We start from the raw sequence: 21083 nt of genomic DNA on the forward strand, positions 1-21083 counted from the left end.
GTGTATTAGTGGCTGCAGCATGAAGAGCTTGGGAAGATATATGCAGTTATTTAGTTATTTACCTGCTTTATAGTCTGCCTGCATTAGCACTGCTGATTGTGCCTTGAGGTGTTGTGTCAAACACAGCATTAAAGCAGCCTGCACAGAGGCTGACTCAGTTGTCCAAAAGCATTTTATATACACTGACCAGATTAGATCACTGCCTACAGTCACTGGGTGAACTGACATTACTGTTTCTTGGGCATGTTGAGAGCCAATGTGCAGGACAGTATGATGGCAGTAAATTAGATGGGTGTTTCCTCTAGGTTATTCAGTTATTGCACAGATAAATAGAAAATGTCTAGTAAATGGCCTCAGGCTTCCCAGAGAATCGTATGTAACGAGCTTCGTGTTGGTGAATGAGTCTGGTAGGATCTATTCTATTTTAGTTAATTATCCACATTTCCATTTTGAGTTTGCGACCTCCGAGTAGCACTTACTCATATACATAGACACTTCACTGAGAAGGCCACATCAAGAAGGTGAATTGTATGTCTGTTTCAGCTGCCTGCTTTTGTGTGAGATAAGACAGTTCTTCTCTGGACACATCTCCTATTAACTTTAATATGTTTTTAATAGTCTTACATTATGCAGAATGCTTTCTCCCCAGTGACAGTTTGAAATATATTCTTGTGCGTGGACGAGAAGCTGAAGATGACACAGTCAGGTGTAATGTCAAGCTGCCAAAGTAACAAGCTCAGTGTAACTAAATCCGTTTTATGCTGAAATAAGAATTTTAGCCTTTTATACTAGATCAGTGGGTATTTTCTTGCTTTTTTTTTTTTAAGCTAAGCTGCATATACCTACACCCTTTATTTCTATACTTCATTTTTAAAACACCTAGAATCTGAGAGACGTTTTCTACTAGTTTTTGGAACCCTGTGTAAAACAGTGGGTTTTAGCTCTTTCCATGAATGGCATGAGTTTCAGACCCACTGTTTGCTTCTGGGTTCGTCTGTGAAGAAAAAAAGAAGTGTTACCAAAGTAAAAACTACAGATGAAATAATCAAACAAGCTAATGAAACACGTAAATATGTTAGACTAGGGACATAAAATGAATGTTGAGGAAACAGAGCATACATTGAAACGGCATTTTGCAGGCAGTAGGTTGCTACATGAGACATAGCCATATTTAATGAAGTAGTGAGCAACACTAAGAAGCTGTGCAGGTTGCTTTCAATAACTTAGTAATGCTCTAAATGCCATCCAGTGTTTATTGTAAATCCACAGAGCATCTTTCAATTTGAGTACAAAGGCCCGTCTGCCTCTCCCAGAAGGCAAGAGTTATAACAAGATCTTCCATTGCCCCCTCATGGCCACCATGCAAAGCTCCAGTTTAAAAAAATAGGATGTTTTTAAATAGTCATCTTTCATTTTCTTTAATAGTAATGTACTTCTAGAGTTTTTTATTATTATTTATTTTAATAGTAGTGTATTTTAAGGCAAAATTTGATATCTGTCAGTACTAGGAAATTCAAATTATAACTACAGGTTATTTCTGAAAAAATGCTTTAAAGAGCATGCAGATATTTTCATCACTTTCTTAAGTAGCCAGGTGAAATTTTAGTTGCACATCTAAAATATATGACAATCATTTTCGTGGATCTGTTTCTCAGTGTATTATTTGTATATAATTTAGTGAGCATATCACTTTAAAAACATCTGCTCTTAAAAGTTTCATTAGCTGTATCGCTCTCAGTGTCAAGTATGATGAGCTAACTCAGAGCTGATCTTTCTTTTCTATGCTCTGTTTTCTCTATCTTTTTTCCTATTACTGTGTTTTTTCAGGCCCTTTAATAAAGACTTGGCTGACTATTGGATGCCTGTGGATTTGTACATCGGAGGAAAGGAGCATGCAGTTATGCACTTATTTTATGCTAGATTTCTCAGTCATTTTTGCCATGATCTGAAGATGGCCAAACACAAGTAAGTATTACATATTTCTAGGGAAAAAAAATAAGCTGCCTTTAGGTAAGATGCTACTCATCTGTGAGTTATGAGGCCCCCTGAGTGAGCATTTTTTTCAGTGGTAGTGATAATCTAGGAGTGTTCCTGATGACTGGAAAAATGTTTTATTTATCTTAAAGAAAAGGCAAGGAGAATGATCCAATGTACTTACAAGCTGGTCAGCCTGACCTAGACCTCTAGGAAGACTATGACATAAGTGCACCTGGAAGTAATTTTCAGACATGTGAAGGACAAGAAGGTGTCTGGAAATTGCCACCTCAGGTTTAAAAATGGGAAATTGTGTCTGACTTAACCTGACCATCTTCAATGGTGAGATGGCTTGCTGTGTGGATCAGAGGAAAGCAGCACATGTCATTTATCTTGATTTTAGTGAGACTTTTGAGAACGTCTCCCATGGCATCCTTGCAGCTAGACTGGGGAGAAACAGACTGAATGGGTGAGCCACGAAGAAGGTGGAAAAATTGTCTGGACTATTGGACTCAAAGATAGTTGGGAGTGGTTCAAAGTCTGACTGGCAGCCAGTTACCAGAGGTATTCATCTGCTGAGACCGGTTGGGATTTAGCATTTTTATCAACAACCTGGGCAGTGCAGCAACATGCAGCCTGCATGAGCTCAGGGAACATCGTGTTCCAGGGAGCCCGGATGCGCTGGGTGACGGCGCTGCCATTCTAAGGACGTTGGACTTGCTCCTCCAGCTTGTGCAAGTGCTGGCAACGATCTTGTGAAGTCGATCAAAGCCAAATGCAGAATCCTGTATCTGGAATGCACTAACCTCCTGCAGCAGCAGAGGCTGGTGGGGAGCAGAGAAGGGCTTTGGCCATCCTGGTGGACAGCCAGTTGAACATTAGCAGTACATATGACAGTATATTGCACTGCATGAGCAAAATAGGGCCAGGAGTGGTTATTCTCCTCTGCTTATTGCTGATGAAGTTACAGCTGGAATATGGCATCCAGTTTTGGGGCCTGTTGTGACAGGCAATGTCAAACTAGAAGGGGTCCAGCACAGGAACACAGAGATGGTTGGGGGCTGGATCATGTGCCCTGCAAGGAGAGGCTAAGGGAGTGTGCGTGTTCACTTGGAGAAGAGAAAGCTACGGAGGGGATTTGACTGCAGTCTATTAAATCTTACCTTAAGGAGCAGTAGAGAGAAAACAGAACAAGACTTATCTCAGAAATATACAGGAAAAGGGCAAGGGGCATCAGGCACAGATTGCAGCGAGGTCCAACTGGATAGAAGGAAAAAAAAAAGTGTTTCAAGGTTGTCCAACACTGGAACAGTTGGACCAGAGAAAACAAGGGATCTCCATCGATGACTGGTGTTTTCAGCCCCTCCTCAGGGTGGATCTCGTCCTGCTCTAACTTGGACTTCAGTTCTGTGCAGTTCTGAGCTTAGACTAAAATGGCCTCCAAAGATCCCTTCCAGCCTGCAGTATTTTAAAACTGGATGATACTTATAGCAATGTTAATTTGGAACCTGTATTGTTCAGTCTGCTGTGACGGAGCTGCACCGTGAAAGCTGTGTGCCGTAGACTGGTCTGAGTAGGGTAAATTACAGGAAAAAAAATGGTTTAAAGGTACACAGGAAATATTGACTATGTCTACTGACAAAGCGGAGGAATTCAAAACTGCTTTCTGTAAAAGTAGTTTACAAGATTGTAGAGAATCCCTCTGAGGTGATACATAATCTTCGGAACCGCTGCACATTACAGTGTTGCCCTCAGGATCTGTTGTTTGTGCTGCTTGTTCAAAATGTGGGATGACTGTAACAAATACATCATCACGCAGAAAATTGCTTGCTTTAGCTCTGCACAAGTTGAAGCATTAGATGCTTCTGAGCAATGAAGTCAAATTAAGATTTTGGTTTTGTATAGAAATTGCAAAGTCCCCTATACATTTTACCACACGTTAGAAATTTGTTTCAACATTTATCAGAAGCTGCTTTTGCTCAGTCTTCTATTAGAATTGCTCTAGGACTGGTCTGAGGGGTCCAAAAAGGGTGACCAGAAGCTTCTTGTTAGAAACCCACAGGTTTAGTTAGGACTCACAGCTGCAAGGGAAGATTATTGAAAGGTTAAAAAACCCATTCCTCTCTTGTCATTTTTACATCTTGTGCTAGTAGCTCTTCTCTGCTCACTGATTAAATTAATAAAACTCTGCTATATCTCAGCTGATGAGTGCTGCAACCACTTACATGTTAGCAGGTGCCATGACAAATTTTGAGATGCACCTACCAATCTGTAATTACCTTTCATTTTGATAGGTTCTCTTGATAATAATTTTCATTATTTGGCTGACTATCCTCTGACTTTCAAATCCGTTGATTTTTTTTCTTGTAGTCTTTATTTCTGTACTAATGACTGTTACTATAGTAAAGAGACTGAAAAAAGTTCAAAATTTTGTAGTTTCTTTTGAACTCTGTTCAAAAGTTTTGTGGTTTTGGTGTTCAGGGCAACCTGCTCTGTCCTCTTCATATATGATATGCATTATAATAGAAATATAGCCATTCATTTACAGTCATCTACTACTTTCATAGAAAATGCAATGTTGGTAGATATCTAAAATTGATATGAAAGGTATCATTATATCTTAAATCTCCCCTGAAGAGGGAACTTTTTTTTGATGAGTCAGTTTGGAAGTGGAGGTGTTAGGACTAGCTGCTCATGTTCTCTAACGCTGGCAAGGTAGAACAAATAGCACCCTCTGGGTATTGATACACGTGACCGCAGAGCAAGCCCAAGTTGATGTCATTCTTTGTTAATATTCTGGACCATTAACTGTTCTGGAATTACTTCTCCAGCCCCGCAGCCCTCCTGCTTGTCACCCTCCCCGGGCGAAGGGCCCGGGAGGCCGCTGCGGCCCGCAGCTACCTCACGTCTTCCCGCTTCACCCGCTGTGGTGGATGGGCTGACGCCCTCCGTTACGCCTGCTCCCCCGTTATTGCCGGTGTGAGTGATACCGAATTCAGCTCTTGCCGAGACTGTAGTAATCAGTTCTGTTTGCTGAAAAAATGTAAGTGGCAGCCAGCATGTTTCTAATCCCTGAAGGATTAGAAAGCAGTGAAAAGGCTTATTGTTGCCATGAAGTCAGCAGCTTTGACTGGGAACAAATCCGTAGAGTAAGAAGGCGGTATTAGGAGCTGCATTACAAAAATAAACATATCTGTGTGGCAGAAATAGTTTATTCTGTAGAGGGAGGATGTTGGAGCCTCAATAGGTTCTTTGAGGACTTTACTACTACTGTTGACTTTTAAATAAAAAGCCATCAGATATTGACTGTATAAAATCCGAAATAAGGATCACTGACACGCTGGCTGTCTGCAGCATTGCCAGGTTGTTGCAGGTGGAGCCAAGTGCAGGATTCTCAAGTTTCCTGACGCAGCTGATGGTTTCTGAGATGTGCAACTCGACAGATGACCATGAGATGGAGCCATCACAGCGCTAGCAAAATCGTTCCGCAAAACTGGGTACAGTTCTGTGGTTCTGTTTGTTTCTGAGACCTGTGCATGTTAAATAAGCTCTGCCTTTCTCATCTGGAGCATTTCTCCATTCCTCTGTGGTCTCCCACTAGGAACATGTATTTTTTTTTTTAATTTGCCCCCATACATGGTAATCTACTTTGTGTTGTGTTTTTATAGCCTCTGTCAGCATAAACAAAAATAGGAGATGTTCATTCCTACATTCATCTTTTCAGATCTTGGCATCTGATCTGAACTAATTCTTTGTCGTTAAAGATAAGTGATCCCTCAAAAATTGCTTCCATTTGGGAGTGTTGGATGATTTTGATGTTTTGGCTCTTTCATTAGTTTTATTTTTTTGGATAGCAACAGATTTAACTGTTTTAATAACTGTTTTAGATCTCAGATTGAAGTGCTGAATGATGAGAGAAAAAAATCTTTTCATTATTCCTCTCTGAAATTGCATTAGTTTGTGGAGTAAAAGAAGGCTTGCTGTCTCTTGAGGCATTTCTACGCCCATTTTGTTGATGATGCAATGACCAGGCTTTTGGTTAGGATTTGTCATTTTACAGATGACTCGGAAGGGAATTGTTTAGGACTGCATTGCCACCTCATTTTAAAATACTATTTCTTGATTTTATGCTCTAAATTTGACTTTGACTCTCATTTCCTTGAGTTCCACTATTTCTGAACAACAGAACTTTTCAGGCAACCTATGAAATACTGTTCAGAAAATGTAGAGATGCCTGGGTTGTTACTCTTACTTCATGTTGTTGATCAAACTGCATAGTATTGTAGAGACTTCTGCTGCCTGGTGACTAAATGATTTCACTATGTGTCATTACTTGCCTAATATTTAGGAGCATGCAAAATATGCAAGGCAGAGAACTCTTGTTCAAGCATGACCATGCTGAAGATAAAGTATGAAGCTTGTCGCTTTCCCTATCTCAATTTCTTTCAAATATCTCCTTAGTTCAGAGTCACCAAAAGTGTTTAAAGAATGGCAATTGGAAGGTATCACCATTAATTCATTTAAAATGCATAAATCAAACAATTTTACTGTATTATTAAATTGCCATGTTTTAAATCATGAGATAAATTGTCATATATTTTGTATTTAATAATAATGTAGAATATGATAATATAAAACTTCAGTAAACAGAGTAGTGTTTTAGATTATGCCTTTTTATATGTGAAGTAAAATATAAGTACTCTTTTTACCATTTCCTCTTTAGATGAATGGATTATTACAGCTTTTTGAAAAAAATGCGAATAGAAGTCATGCATCCTTTTGTATGTGTGTATGTATTGGTAGATATTTGGAGCTTCTTTAAGTGGAAAGGTAGGGGATCACTCAGAGTGCTTCATTTTGAGCACCCCTGCACTGGGGGCAATAGCCAGCACTGATCAGCAAGTCCTCCAGAATGAGGGTCCCGAAGGCTTTTGCACGAGAGGATCCCTGAGAGGATCCCCTGGACTCTTCACCCCCTGGGTCTGCCTCGTCCTCTCCCCTGGAGTGGCTACCACAACTTCTTCCCCTTCTTGACCTACTGAGTGGGCACTGAATCTCTAGATTAATTAATCTCTCTAGAGTTTAGTTGCATTCACTTTTTTTAAGTGAAAATGTTGACAGCCATCTGAATCAGTGACTTAGGAATGTAAGATGGCTGAAAGGAGGAGGGAGCCATAGCGTATCTGTCAACTAGAGAAGTGTTTCCTTAGAACTGATTTCTGGTCAAGTGTACTGTTGCCTTTAGTTTTGGTGCTTTTAAGGCTCTCTCTGTCTCTATCATGCACATATCTGATGGCTTATTCTTTCTGATGCAAATTTTACAAGAAAACTTAAGTTTAAATATTTTAAATACTAAGTAAGCTGGTGTGCTGATATGTGAACTTTCCAGCCTTGCAGTTTACTAGGGTACTTTTTCTTACAACTAGGTCTTCGTGGCTTAGTTCTGCAAAGGACAGGACATACGAATGCTTGTGTGTGTTCAAGAAACTCTGTCTTTCCAGTTCATAATAAGAAATTTGAGCTGTGAAATTTGGACTTTTTTCAAAATACACTGCTCCTAGGAGAGGAGTTAAAATTAAACATTTGCAAGAAATTGAGGCCGGTCACTGGAACATTTTTACAAATGGTGATTTAGTTCAATATTAGTAAACTTGCATGGTTTGGCAAGAAACTTTAGTGTATTATCCAATTTTTTATTTGAAAAAATGATGTTAGAGTAACTCTGCTGAATCAAGATTCAGATAAATATTTATGCTTGTCAACTAGCCATCATGAATAAATGCAGAAAGTACTCTGACTTTCACAGGTGACAACCATTTTTATATAGCCAACTTAAAATTCTTCTGTCATTAAATAATTGCGCCTAATTGCTTCAACATCTGAGGCTTATCACAGAAGGAGCTTTTGACAGTTATTTTTGACAGACCAGTTTCTTTGTTCTTCCTTCCTTAGGGAACCTTTCCATAAGCTGTTGGTTCAAGGTATTATCAAGAATCAGACCTTCAGATTACCAGCAACAGGCCAGTATCTGAAGAGGGAGGAGATTGATCTCACTGGTAAGAGGCTATGTGGGGGAAACCAGCGCAGGTGCACCCAGTAAGTCAGAGGCTGCTTCAGTAAAAAAGGATGTACAAGTCAGCGCGGGAAAAACGCAGCCAAGAAAAACAAATCCTTGTAATACTTCAACTAGAAAACTGCTCCTGTGAGCTTTGGATTCGTATGCCTAGTGCCAAGCCCATATACAGAGTCACCCCTTTAATCCAGTGGCTTTTAACTGCTCCCAGACAGAGCAGCAGCCCTGTGACATTGCTTGAACTTCGGTGCAGGTGAGCCCGGGGGAGCGGAGGCCGGTTTGTTAAGATGGGCTCGGCAGCTTGCTCAGGGGAGCGAGGGGGGCCAGCAGGCAGCCTGCAGAAACAGCCCTGCACCAGGTAGCAGGGCTGCTGCTGTCTCCAGCAGACGCTGGGCACAGATACCATGGCTAAAGAAAGGAGGAGTGTTTCTCTGGCTGTTCTGGCACTTCAAGCATCCTATGAGGCGGCTCAGCAGCCTCTGAGGGGCTGCAGCGACCAGAGTGGAGCCACTTGGTCATACTTGCCCCGTTTAAACACTCCTCTCACCTTATTATCACCACTCTTCTCCTACATACAAACTCAGCATGAAAACAAGCATACAGGTTTATCTGTGGCATGTGTCTTTGCTTGGGTGTACCTATGTATGCATAAGTCTCTCTCCCTACATAAAGCAGTTTCTTATCAGGATAGCTTACTGAAATTGAAACCTATAAACCTGGGATGCAATTTGTGATGAAATATGAAAGCAACAACATTTTTGGAAGGAAAAAGGATTTTACTTGTATAAGCTCTTTAAACTGTTTGCACCCCTCCCCCCAAATGGGAATTCTTGCCTCTTAATAGCTTAGAGAACAAAATCCTTTGCTGTTATTAATGAACAGAATTTACTTTAATATTTTTGTATATGTTAATATTTAGGGGCTGAACCTGTTCATCTAAAAACTGGTGGTAAAATTGAAGTCACTTGGGAAAAAATGAGCAAATCTAAGCACAATGGCATAGACCCTGGGGAACTGAAGGAGGAGTATGGCATCGACACCATGCGTCTTTACATTCTGTTTGCAGCTCCTCCAGAACAAGATATTTTGTGGGACGTTAAAAGTAAGTCAGCCTGTTTCTATTGTCTTTTTTTTCCTAATGTGTTTTTCTTGAAAACAGAAAATAAATACAAATCTTGTTGCCAGGCTGCATTGGAAAGATGGTCCGATGGATCAGGGCCTATAGTCATTAGCACAGGAGCAACTTTGTAGCAACAGAAGTTTTTAAAATGTAAGTTTAGAAAAAAAATCTCCATGTGAAAAAAATATATGTGTATGTATATATGTGTTTGTGTGCTTGTATAGCCATATATATACACATATGTATGTATATATTCTTCCGTGAATTCAAAAAAATGAAAATCTTTTAAAAGGATTGTTTTCTAGAGGCATGAAAACATTTTAACATTGATATAACATTGGAATATTTTATAAATTTAGCAAATGTTTTATATATATATGTATGTATATATATAGTCTGAAGTCATTGCAAGAAATACTTTTATATTATTGATTCTTTTCCATTAAAGCAACATAGCATTATTTTAAAATATATTTTAATTGCATTGACATTTTTAATGCACAGTATATGTTTTTGTTTTTTAATGTTTAACTGCAGGGTGCAGTTTCCATTCTGCTTCTCTTTAACTGTTTGGCTTCACTCCTCACAGCTGAAATCTGTTTATTTTTGCAATTCTTCACTAAATGCAGCTGATGCAATGCCGGGTGTTCAGAGATGGCAGGCTCGTCTCTGGGCCCTAGTAACCAAGCTCAGGGAAGCGAGGATGTCGGGAACCCTGCCCAATCCTGAGCTGCTGAGTACAAAACAGAAGGCTGAAGCCAGAAAGATCTGGGAGCAGAAGAATCTGGTGATTTCTGAGGTGAAAAGAAATCCTTACGTACTTTGTAAATAGCTAAGTTATTGATTTTGCTAAACTGCACACTTGACTTAGGGCATTGTTGGAGCAAAACATTTCACCCAGATGAGTAACATATTCTCCAAAATATTTTCTGTATAAGGAATTATTTACCTGTCAGTTCCATTGGACACGTCTCTTTTTCAAAGTAGTAAGGTTTGGACTGGCAAAGTTTCTCTGCTGTGTGTTTCATTTAAATGAGGTGCTATGGCATTAAACTGCCTGGGTTTCAGTTTGAGTTTGGAATAACTCTGTTTTTCATTGATGAAGCTGTAGGTCAGTTATGCAGATCATCCTTTTAAAATCTGCTTGTTTCACACTTCATTATCAGAAACGCTGTATCCTTCATGTGAAGTGAAAAAAAATGTTGGAAGGGTATATTAGCTCATCCTAAAGTTTTTTTATTGTTATTGAATTAATTATCTGCCTATTCTGTGTTAAGTCTCATGCTGTGATTAGTGTCAATCGTGTTCAATTATGCAAGACTCAGAAGGAGACATAAATACCTGTAAGATTACCTTTAAATATTTTTCTGCACATAGAATCTAAATTCCATGGCCAGGGAAGTTCCTTCTAGGTCTTTTAAAAGACTTTCGAAATGTGATCTTGCTATGTATGAAAGAGCTTTCATTGATGCTACTGGATTTACAAGTATGAACATTATTTATAGTGACAAAAGGAAGATATCTTACTGAAAGACATAGAGGGTGTTTGCTAATAAACAATTCCAGTTGGTATTGATTGATTTTTTTAAAAATTTTGAAACAAAGGTCAGATTAATTTTTACATGATTCTTATTTTCACTCATGCATGTGGTTGTATATATGATGTGATACAATACGATAGATGATATGACCTCGAAATGATATTCATGGGAAAGTTAAGCTAGGCATGTTTCACAATTCAAAATTGATTTGCAGAAAATAAGTTTCATTTAAATGCCAATATCCCATGTTCAAGAAATTGAAGCAAGTAGTGACAGAACTTTTCTCTAATGCAACCAGGTCACAGAGTGTTTCACAAAGGATCATCTGCTCAATGCAGCTATTTCTCGGCTGATGAGCCTCAGTAACGTGCTCCATGTAAGTATGCAATATGAATTGTGCATGTGTGTGTATCATACATGTATGCGTATTCAATCCCTGTTCAGTATATCTATATAGAAAGCAAGAGCTGCTTGCACTGAGTCTACCATACCAAAAGCCAGTAACTGTCATTACTCTGGCCTCTGACTTCAAGGCCTCGTGGACTTCCATTGAATTACTCTGCTATCACCGTAACCCCTGAATGTACTATGTTTTCCAGGAAGAGCTTGAAAGTATTAGAGCCAATATGTTCTGATGTTTACATCTGCATCCTGAAGTTTCAAGGGGATACATTTTGCTTTGTTCTGTTCTTTGTTCACTTTCATCTTAAACAAGTTGCGTAGGGAATTGCATATAGTAGTACATTATAGAATTATGAAAAATATTGATAAAAATGACTCCTTACATGGAAAATCGCACATAATCTTGTATTCTTCAAAGATTGCTTTCACGACTGAGCTATTTGCTTGCAAATAGAGCTTGCAAACTCCCTTTTTTAAACAAATGTATAGCTTATGGTTTTAGTATTTTTAATAAAGATTATTATGTTGTTTATCTGTCAGAGGTGGTAGGTCAAATATCATAAAATATTACATTTTGTTACTGCTTTTACATCTCATTAAGTAGTCCTTCAGACATATATTTATATGTGATCTAGAACAGAAGACAAATTAAAAATTGGGATTTTCCAACCTCTTACTAAAATACAACCTTACACCCTATAGATTCTAAGGAGGTTATTGACAAATTCAAGGAACACAGCAAAAGGTAAAGTAGGTCAGGCAGAAGTGGTTTCATTGAAATAATGTAAGTCTGGGAGACTGTCTAGTTTTGGGAAAGTGAGAGAGAATTTTTTCTGCGCAACGCAGTGACTCATATGCATTTGGGGCTGGTGGATGGTGGTGAGTCAGTATTAAAAGACCAGTGTCATACAGCCAGCCAAATGTTTTAACACTTCTGTTTCACGTCAGTATCTTTCAAGAATAAATTTCCTTCTAACATGCTGATACTTCCGCTTTCAGTGCCATTTGAAAGGAGGAAGTGGGGAGGTGGATGAAATTTAAAAATAGAAACAGGTAGTAGTTGCTAAAACTTACTCAGATCTGGCTCGCACTGACCTCAGTAGTATCCATGGTAAGTTGCCATCTGACAGCTCTTCTGTAGCCTGCATCAAACAAATCACTGATTTTGGACAGTTTCTAGTAGAGAGGAACTAGTGTCCATCACACCCACCAAATAATTCTCCTTAGCTGACATATATTGATGTTTTTCTCTATTGTTTCTTTAGAGAAGCAAATGACAAAATAAACACAGAATATGAACTGCCCTTATCACGGGGTGCGATCTCACAGGGGCAAAGAAAGAAAAAGCTTACTCAGCTGCTTTTAGTGCTGCAACTTTCTATTATGATACAATAAATAAATGAATTAAGATTCAGATTATCTCAGTTGGGCATCTTTTCCAAAAAACTGAAAATTATCTTTACTAAAGCAACCTGAGTATGTGACTGTAAAAGGTTGCTTTGTGCTTTTCTTCCCTGTGCCTCACTTGCTCTAAAACCTCACTGGCATTAAATTCAGCTTTACTTAAACCACTCTGGGATTCCATACAACCAAACCTTATCCCTATAAAAAACATATCGCATTTACCACAACATTACTCTTTTATGCAAATACTCCACCTTTTCTCAGATAGCTCTAATTTTATCTAAGATTATAATTCTAGACATGGCAGTATTCTAAATCCTCCTCAGGGACACAGTCGTCCACACAGGTTTATGTGCAGGCCCCGATACCAGAGTAAAACCCTAAGGATCTGTCAGGTCTTCCAAGTTTGCATCTTTTTTATAGTGGTGTTAGAGAGCACGCCGTGACTACGATTTGAAGTGGCTTCTATTTTAATCCTCCATTAATTTTCATAGATTTCTAATTGATTATGAAATTATTCTATTCTGATCATAGGTGTTGTTTTTTACTGCATTTTATTTTCAACTAAGCTACTTCTCTCTCCCCTTCAGGTATATAAGGTATATATATATTTACTTTTTTTTTCCTTTTGTTTTTTTTGCTTAGCAAGCTTCTCAGCCTCTAATTCTCCACAGTGCAGAATTTGAAGATGCTTTGGCTACACTCTGCATTATGGTTGCACCTATGGCTCCACACATTGCATCAGAAATGTGGAAAGGTATTTATATATGTAGTTTTTATTGATGTTGCAGGAGAAAAAATAAAAGAGAGCAAGTTTGCAAAGATATCTTTAAAATAACGTGTCATTTATCCCTTAGTGCTGTGTTTATCTCATCACTTTCTGTCAAAGACAGAGGCTTTGTAGTGTCTTAATGCCTGCCGCCTACTCATAACTCCAAAACAAACCTGAAAGTTGTGGTCTTACCAGATCTCTGTACTTTGAATTTCTTTCTCTTTGCATCCAAAGATTTTTTTTTTTTGAGAGAGAGAGAGAGAGTGTAGGCAGAGGAAAGGGGAAGGAAGATAAAGTTAAGAGAGGACCAGCCTGAGGAGGGAATTCGTATGTTGGTGTCTAACTGTCCTTTCATTTGGAAGAGAGTTTTAAAAGCTGAACAGATCTTTTAAAAGAACTGTTCTAGAGTCTTTGGGCTAGAAGTACTTTCTTTCAGGACTTGAAGCTAGGGCTGTGTCACGGACTGTGTATTATGAAGACTAGAGGAGTGTTAAATGCAAACACTATTCTGGTAATATTCCCTAGAGACTGAGGGACGTTATGTTGTGAATTATCCTCTCAGGGGAGAGTGGGAACGACAGACAGGAAATCTTTTTTTTAAAGTTCTGTCACAGCTGTAAACATTGAGATCTGAATCCCAAGTGGCTAAGTTGTGTGCTGCTGCTGCAGTTACAACCTGTGAAATAGAGGATGCTCATGCCAAGGGGTCTGCAGTTACTTCAAAGTTCTGTTGGAAGAAGTCCCAAGACATATGTGGGAGGATAGATATATACTCTGTGTTGATGCTGGTCACAGTTGCTTTGTGGTTTTGGACCTAATTTTATATTCTGCATGCTATTTTAGAAGTTTTATTTCTCACGATCATCATCTTAGATCTTTGTGCTTTCAAGTGTAGATGGAGCAGGGCTAGTAAATGGTTTAGGTTTCCAAGCTGTACGTGACAGTGCAGCACCACCAGCCCCCTGAGCCAGCTTGTTATTGAGCATGACAATAACATAGCAGCCCAGAGTCAGGAAACAGCAAGATATTTCTGTACATTTTGAGGAAGTAGTAGAATGTTTTTTTTTCATTAATCATATATTGAAGTTGTCTTAGTGAAAGCTTAATTATTTAGAATAAAGCCTGGCATGAGACAAGATCCATGTGGAGAATGCTAATTTTAGTCAATATTCTGTTACAAAATGTAGTATCGTGTTATTAAAATTATACTTAAATGAAGTAACTGCCTGTATTTGTGTTCCTCATTGGCTGATATGGAAGCAGAGGTGGTCAAGGAGAGTTACCTAAACATACAGTGCCTTGTGAACTGTGAAATTCAAACACATATTAAGAATGCAGAATTAGCAGATGTATTTGATAAAATTACAAAGATCACTGGGATATCTTCATTAACATAATTTGACAAACATAAAGCTTAGTCCCGTACCATTCTGAATATCCTCCCATATCACCAAAGTGACTGGAGAGTAAGAATGCTAAGCACTTTCTGGCTCTCTCTCTAATGTAACAACGAAAAAAAACGTAATAGAAATTGGGACTGTGCTGTCCTGTACTCCTGTTCGTATTGGAAGATCCAGTTTTGTTAGCGTGATCCAAAGATTGCACATAGTAATTCAGGACAGGTGGTGTACAAAAATATTTTGTGGTGATTATTGTCCAAGGATTTTATGATGGAATGTGAAAAACACATTCTATAATAACCCAGTCATCATTACCTTTCAGCAACATTATTAAACAATTGTATTGGGAGAACCTATGTACAGTTAGCTACTGCTTGTTATAAGGATAATATTTTATTTAGAAAAAGCCAACATTTAGCATTTCTGTCTTGGGATTAAGACTTCTGGGAAAATTGTCTAACTATACTCTAGAAATAGTTTCCCCAAGTTAATCTTTTTATGATTAAAGGGTTCTGAATTTGTATTCTGGTTCCACTAAGTATTGTTCCACTAAGTATATCATCTGATATAGCCAGTTTCTTAAATTTTATTAGGTATGGCTGATTGTCTTTTCTTGTTTTAAATAATTTCAAGCTGCAGCTTTAAAAAAATAAATTTCCGAAGTTCTGCATTTAATCTTAGTGCTCCTGTTTTGCATACATTGTCAGAGTAAGTCTCTGTGTTTGTGCCTTGGCTTTACATCTAAAACGGAGGGATCATGCTGCTTCCTGTCTTGTAAACTATTCAGGAAAAGGACTTTGTATATTATTAGCTCTATAAACAGCACTTACAGCAGCAGGCATCAAACTTTGATGGAAGTTTTGTCTGCTGTTGCAATGCAAATAAGAAACAACACGTAAGTAACGTATTTGTAGTCGGGTATTGACATTTCATTTGAAGATATCTTGTACGTAGCCACCCCTAGTAGTTACTATTGAGCAGATAATTCTGCAGTTGTGTAAGGACACCGATACACACACTCAGAACTTCAATTTCATATCTGAAGGATTCTGATGTAATGTTTAGCTTTAAATATAAGATGAACTATAACATAAAATTGGTTTGACTCAAGATACAGCAATTTTGTTTTTCTGCAGCTGAAAATTGCTATCCCATGGGATTCAGTTTCTACGTGACCATCTTGTTTTCATGTACTATCTAGAAATGAAGGGGTTTGGTCTTTTTCTGGTTGAAGAGCGCACTCAAGTATTGGCAGGGGATGTTTGCAGCTCGAGTGAAGAGGAAGGCTGCTCGAACGCCGTTCCGCCAGGGCCTCAGCTTCCAGCAGCTGAGCGGCAGTGACCGAGCGCTGCGCTATTCGCTGTCTGCAGTGGCCCTTTCTGCTGCTCAAAGGAGGAGCGCTCTCTGCTCTCTTGGTGTGTCAGTCTGGTGGTCCCAGCTGTGCAGTGTATTCTCTCTTTTCTGGCTTAATAACATTAAAAGCTAGTGCAGCCCCTCGGTGTGGGAAGAGTTCAGCGACTGATATTTTGGCCGTTTATGAACAGTAACAGGATGAGGAAATCTGTTTCCTTCCTGAAGCCTTGTATCTGAGGAATATACAGACACCATTCAAGGCATTTTTTTTTGGCTTGTTTGTTTGTAGTAATGCCATATTTTGCTGTCCAGATGAGGATATGAAACTGCTTATTGTGAGATTTTTACTAGAGATGGCACATGGAAGATAAATACTGATGACAAACACACCTGATGATGTGTTGAAATGAAATGTTAGTTATTGGTATGTATAATGGTATAAGTTGTCTTAACAATGTTTGAACTGTCATCACAGTGGCTCTATTGCAAGAGTGCCTCTCTGAGTTTGGGCTTTGCTCGGGAAGGACTTTCTGAAGAAAAGAGCTGAATGGAAGCCAGTTAACATGATACATCTTCGTGGAAAATCAGAATTCAGAATTGTGCAAATACCAGAAGCCCTGGTTTTCAGAATAAAAACTATTTTCTCCTCCAAGAGAACAATCCCAAATGAAGGATGCTAAATTTACAGGATTGGAGTAGGGCAGATGAATTTCTGAAGGTTAAAAGGGATTCCTGGTTGCCATGGAAGTTGCTAAACTGGAAACGCGTTCTAGAGTTAGCTCTCATAACCCAGGCTTTTCAGAAGCCCTTTCTGGTATTTCAGATCTATCACTAAGGAACATATAAAATGAATCCCCTACACTGTATTCAGTAAATGCAAATTACACTTTTTGACCTACTTATGTGCTGACAGTAGCAGAATAGAGCTTTTCTCACAGCCGTTTGGATATAGCTATTATTATACTGCTGTAATTTCTTTGATATCACAGACCGCTGCACATGTGATTGACAGACATGTTTCTCCCGGGCTGAAAAAATGTATTTCTGATACTCCACTTGCCTGAATCTGTCCAATAGGAAGATCAATTAAATAAAATACCATAAAAATTATATGGTAACAGTCCTGTACTTGGAAGAAGTTGCCAGGCCAGTAAGATACTCATTCAAGAATGCACCTCAGCCAACTACTCCTTGAGTTCAAAAACTTTATCTGCTTGTTTGCTAGTGTAATGGATTTTTACTTAACACAGACTTCTGATTAGATTTTGCTAAATCCAAAGGTAACCAGCATTTTGATAATGCACTCTCATAGTTTCCTTATACTACCCCTCTCTGATCTTCTATCTCATTAGAAAAACCCTAGTCTTAAGCTGTTATATTGGCTCTGCTTCAGATGTCTTCATTAATTTCCTTTTATTTCACCTTAAGACTTCCTTCCTCCTGTCATCGTCTCCTCTGAAACCTCTCTGTGCTGGCCCTTGTCCCTCAGCAGGCCAGCCACTCCCCACTGCACGCTTTAAACATTTCTGTGTTTTGCCATTGCCTGCATAGTGAGACATCAAACTAGCTGTGTCGTTGCGAGAATTTCACAGATACGTTTTTCTAATTCTTTTGTACATAAGACCGGAATTGTCTTGTAGTCTTGATACGTGATTAGCTTCAACTCTTCCTCTTAAAACTCTCTTTAAAGTAACAGTCTACTTTTCCCCAGTAATGGCATCTTGGGGAAGTACTATTTTTATGAATATTCAGGAGTCAAGTGATGCTAGTAAAAACTGCCATGAGCTTAAATATTGTTATATTCGTCCTGTCCCCGCCTGCACCTCTTTTAAGGTAGTACAATGTAGCACTATGTTTTATATCAGGTTCTCATCCTATGAGTTCCTGGTTAGGAAAATTTTTTGTTTCTGTATTGGCGAAGTGGTCAGTAAAAGTCCATTCAAGCAGAGCTGACTAAAGCATCAGATCTTCACACTGAGCACGAGGGTTGTCCTTCCTCTGTGTCTGAAGATTGCTGCACATGTAAGTAGTGTGCAGACAAGCAGAAATGCACTCAGTTGCCTCTCTGTCCATCAAAACAACACAAGTCAAAAATATAAAGCCTAATACCGCCTACTTCATAATGTGCCCTTCAGGTGCTCGCCCATGCAGCAGCATGGACAGGATTTTAATGGTTTCTCAAGAAGGGTCTGTGAAATGATTCGTCCTTAGCTTGTCAAATGGGGCTCTTGTGCAGTGTATCAGGAGCAAGTCAGAAGGCTGGACCCAGGGTCCCTCGAATCCTTTTAAGTGTTCAAGCAACTCCAGCTGATGGCAGTGAAGTTGCTGGTCTCAAGTTCTGGTCTTGAAAGGTGAAACAAACCATGGAGGCGTTTTCTGCGTTCTGGAGCTCAAAAAATGTGAATTAAGACAGGAAGCCAAACAGGCAACATAGGTAAAATCTTCATTTTGGTTTCCTGTCAAACCCTATTTTCTGAAACTAGTTCTGTTGACTTTTGCACTTTCCTTTTTTAACATGGGTGAGCTCATGGCTCATTCTTGTAGTTAGAAAAAAGAAACTAAAAAGATTGGCCTTGTACTAAAATCAGACTTTATCTGCTTCAGGGTATTTGTATTTGTTTTATTAGTAGGATTGTTAGGGTTAACAGTATTCATGGGGCTTAAAAGTGATCCTGATTTTACCTTTGTAGGTAAAAACTCTTGACTTGCATCAGAAAGTTTTAAAAATATTTTGAAGAATCCTCTTCAGCAAGAGGATGAGGAGTGGCTAGTGTGACTGCCTTTGCCACACGGCATGTGATCACTTGGAAAGAAGGGAGCTCATTCCTGTGTGCAAAAGCAAAAAGGAGAAGAACCTAGCAGCTGTTTTTTTAAAGTCAACATGAAAATGAATCACCAATGTGAAGATTTTTTTCTACTCAGTTTCCCATTCTTTGCACTTCAAGCGCTTGAGCCACTGTCGCAAGAGAAAAAAAAATGCAGTAGAAATCTGTATCTATTGAAGTGCTGAATCAATTACTTACCTAATAAGATTGTAACTCAGTGGTTGCTCTTAGGAAACACATGCACATTCTTGCTTGCTGTTAGAAATACCTCCCAGCAGTCCACCGCCCTGGCTCCTTCTGAATCATTAGGAAAACAGCAAGATTGTGTGTGTCATTTGTAGGAGGGCTGTGTCTCAAAAGCACTGGCAGAAGTCTCGATGATTTTATTTGGGAGGAAGTTGCATTCTCTTTCTGTCTTTGTTTGATGTTATTCAGTATGTTAGTCTAAGCAATCCAACCGGATAAATCCATTTATGTAGCAGGCACGGCTTGTTTGTGTGATATGTCTGTCCTTGTGCTGTGTTTTGGGCAGTTTGGGATGCTTCAGTCTGAACAGTGAATCTCATGCCAAGAGTGTTTTCTTTATGCCCTTGCTTGAGATTTCCTCAATGAGATCATTTTTCAGATGCTCTTCAGTTGTTACTTTTTGCAATTCTGGATGAAACATGTCTAAAAAGAATTCTAATCTGTATTCTCATTCATAAACCTCTACTTTTTAATTTGAAAGCACCCTAGCTGTGTGAAAAACAATCACAGTAGCAGTTAAATTACTGATCACATTTGAAACCTTCCTGTTAAGTGAAATCTTTTATCTTGCCCTGCAGTTAGAGTCAATAGACACATAATTTCGACCCAGAAGCTTTTGTTCAGTTACCGAATGTGACTTCAGGGTGAATTGAATCTTCTTCTGCTGTTACTTGGACAAGCTGGGAACTGATTATCTCTGAGAGAGCAAAGTGTGTTTCACACAGGGTCATTTATAGTTATTTTACCAGTGTTGTTAAATAAAATCAAAGGATAAAGTCATTCCGAAAGTGTATGTCCTATGGCAGAGCAAACTGTGTGTGTTGTAGTGTCTTTAATTTGTAGGAAAGCAGATACTTCACAAAATAAGAGAAAATCTTGCAAGTAGCGTGACTTGCAAATTTAGAAACCATCCATCAGATGGTAAAGTAATAAACAATGATTTATAAAAATCAGCGTTCTTATTTTAACTGAATTGTTGGTAAAACTTTTATCCAATTGGCATTGCCGTTGAAGTGAATGTGATGTTATGATTAGCTTCTAAAGCTAGAGATCACTTTGTGTAGCAGAATAACACTTTAAAACAATAAACAGTGATCTTCTGTGCTTCTGGCAATGTTTTGGCATGCTAACCTTCATTTAAGTGTACCCACAATGTTCATACTGGAGTCCTTTCGTATCGTTTGAAAGAAACATTTTCAAAGATATGTATCCTTCTGTTTATAATGTGCTGTATGTGAATATAAACAATGTGATTTCCTCCTAAGAGGATGGCTTTTGAAGTAAATTTTATTTTGATCTTATTTGTCAGACGAATTCTAAAGATTGAATGCCCTGGTTCCAGGGCAGCTAAACAGTTGACTGGTTTCATGTTGCAGGTTTGGCAGACATGCAGAATAAACTTTGTGCTCATCATAACTGGGATGCTGACGTGCTGCATCAGTCCTGGCCCCAGATGGACCCAGATTACCTTCGGCCATCAGATGTTATAGAGATGTCTGTTCTGGTAAGAGTGCCGTGTTTATTTGCTGTAGCACTCTGTTAGTGCATTAGGATGACAGAATTTCTGCTCCTATGCGAATCTCACCCCTTCTTACATGGCTCAGCAGGAGGTCCAAGGAGATCGAAGCTGCAGTTGAAGTTTTGATGGTTTTAAAATGGTGTCTGAACTGAAAAAAAAAATAGTAATTCTGGAAGGAAGATTATCTAAATACAAAACTTTCTGAGTGACTGTGAATATTGCTCTTCGGAGAGATTTGACCAATGAGCAACTGAGGGAAAGGACTGTATAGCCCAAGCTATGCTCAAAATACAAGTCCCCCCAGATTTTTTTACCTGTCAGTCCATTCTTAATCTTGTCCTTGTATAAAAAGCGTAACTAGGTCAAACTTCCTGTGCTACCAGTAATCCTACAGTTGCCTAATACAACCTGTTACAAACTGGCTTTAGTTGGTATGATTTTGCCAAACTGTGTT

The 21083-nt window shown here is 38.8% G+C and overlaps 1 protein-coding gene across 2 annotated transcripts in view; it reads left to right on the forward strand.

Moving 5' to 3' along the window:
* LARS2 (leucyl-tRNA synthetase 2, mitochondrial) overlaps positions 1-21083 on the forward strand; it is an 88110-nt gene that overhangs the window by 60280 nt on the left and 6747 nt on the right. For both annotated transcript variants that reach the window (XM_088521086.1, XM_010227573.2), the window contains exons 14-20: positions 1828-1965; positions 7927-8030; positions 8967-9149; positions 9797-9966; positions 11007-11084; positions 13160-13271; positions 20487-20614. In XM_088521086.1, coding sequence (XP_088377212.1) covers positions 1828-1965; positions 7927-8030; positions 8967-9149; positions 9797-9966; positions 11007-11084; positions 13160-13271; positions 20487-20614 — 913 coding nt within the window. The remainder of the gene's footprint in view (positions 1-1827; positions 1966-7926; positions 8031-8966; positions 9150-9796; positions 9967-11006; positions 11085-13159; positions 13272-20486; positions 20615-21083) is intronic.

This window comes from Tinamus guttatus, unplaced genomic scaffold, assembly GCF_059628265.1.
Source record: "Tinamus guttatus ecotype Peru unplaced genomic scaffold, ASM5962826v1 Tinamus_guttatus_pri_ptg000115l, whole genome shotgun sequence".
In the NCBI taxonomy this organism is placed as follows: Eukaryota; Metazoa; Chordata; class Aves; order Tinamiformes; family Tinamidae; genus Tinamus; species Tinamus guttatus.